This window comes from Alligator sinensis, unplaced genomic scaffold (assembly GCF_000455745.1).
Source record: "Alligator sinensis unplaced genomic scaffold, ASM45574v1 scaffold215_2, whole genome shotgun sequence".
Taxonomy (NCBI): domain Eukaryota; kingdom Metazoa; phylum Chordata; order Crocodylia; family Alligatoridae; genus Alligator; species Alligator sinensis.
In genome coordinates this window covers 861,139-861,435 of record NW_005842400.1, presented here as the reverse complement: position 1 = coordinate 861,435, position 297 = coordinate 861,139, and the positions used below count along the sequence as shown (strand labels likewise).

Sequence of the window (297 nt, the reverse complement as noted above, 5' to 3'; positions counted from 1 at the left end):
CCCCCCCCCCTCCTCCCTCCCCACCTAGGCACCCCCCCCGCCACACCGCTTCCTACCCCACTGACCAAGACTGCTCCCTTCCCTAGAGGCTGCTCAACTCACCACCCCCCCCGCCACACCGCTTCCTACCCCACTGACCAAGACTGCTCCCTTCCCTAGAGGCTGCTCAACTCACTTTTGCTCAAAAGCTGCAATGAGCCGGGAGGCCAGGATGTTCTCTTCAGGTTCCCAAGTGCTGTACCTGCGGGGGGGGGGGAGAGAGAGGGAAAGACATGTGCACAAGCACAGATTAACACA

The 297-nt window shown here is 61.6% G+C and overlaps 1 protein-coding gene across 1 annotated transcript in view; it reads right to left on the bottom strand.

Moving 5' to 3' along the window:
- The window catches only part of CBX6 (chromobox 6), a 16,911-nt gene that overhangs the window by 15,398 nt on the left and 1,216 nt on the right, over window positions 1–297 (bottom strand). The window contains exon 2 of the mRNA XM_014522818.2: window positions 176–241. Within this exon, the coding sequence (XP_014378304.1) occupies window positions 176–241 (66 nt within the window). The remainder of the gene's footprint in view (window positions 1–175; window positions 242–297) is intronic.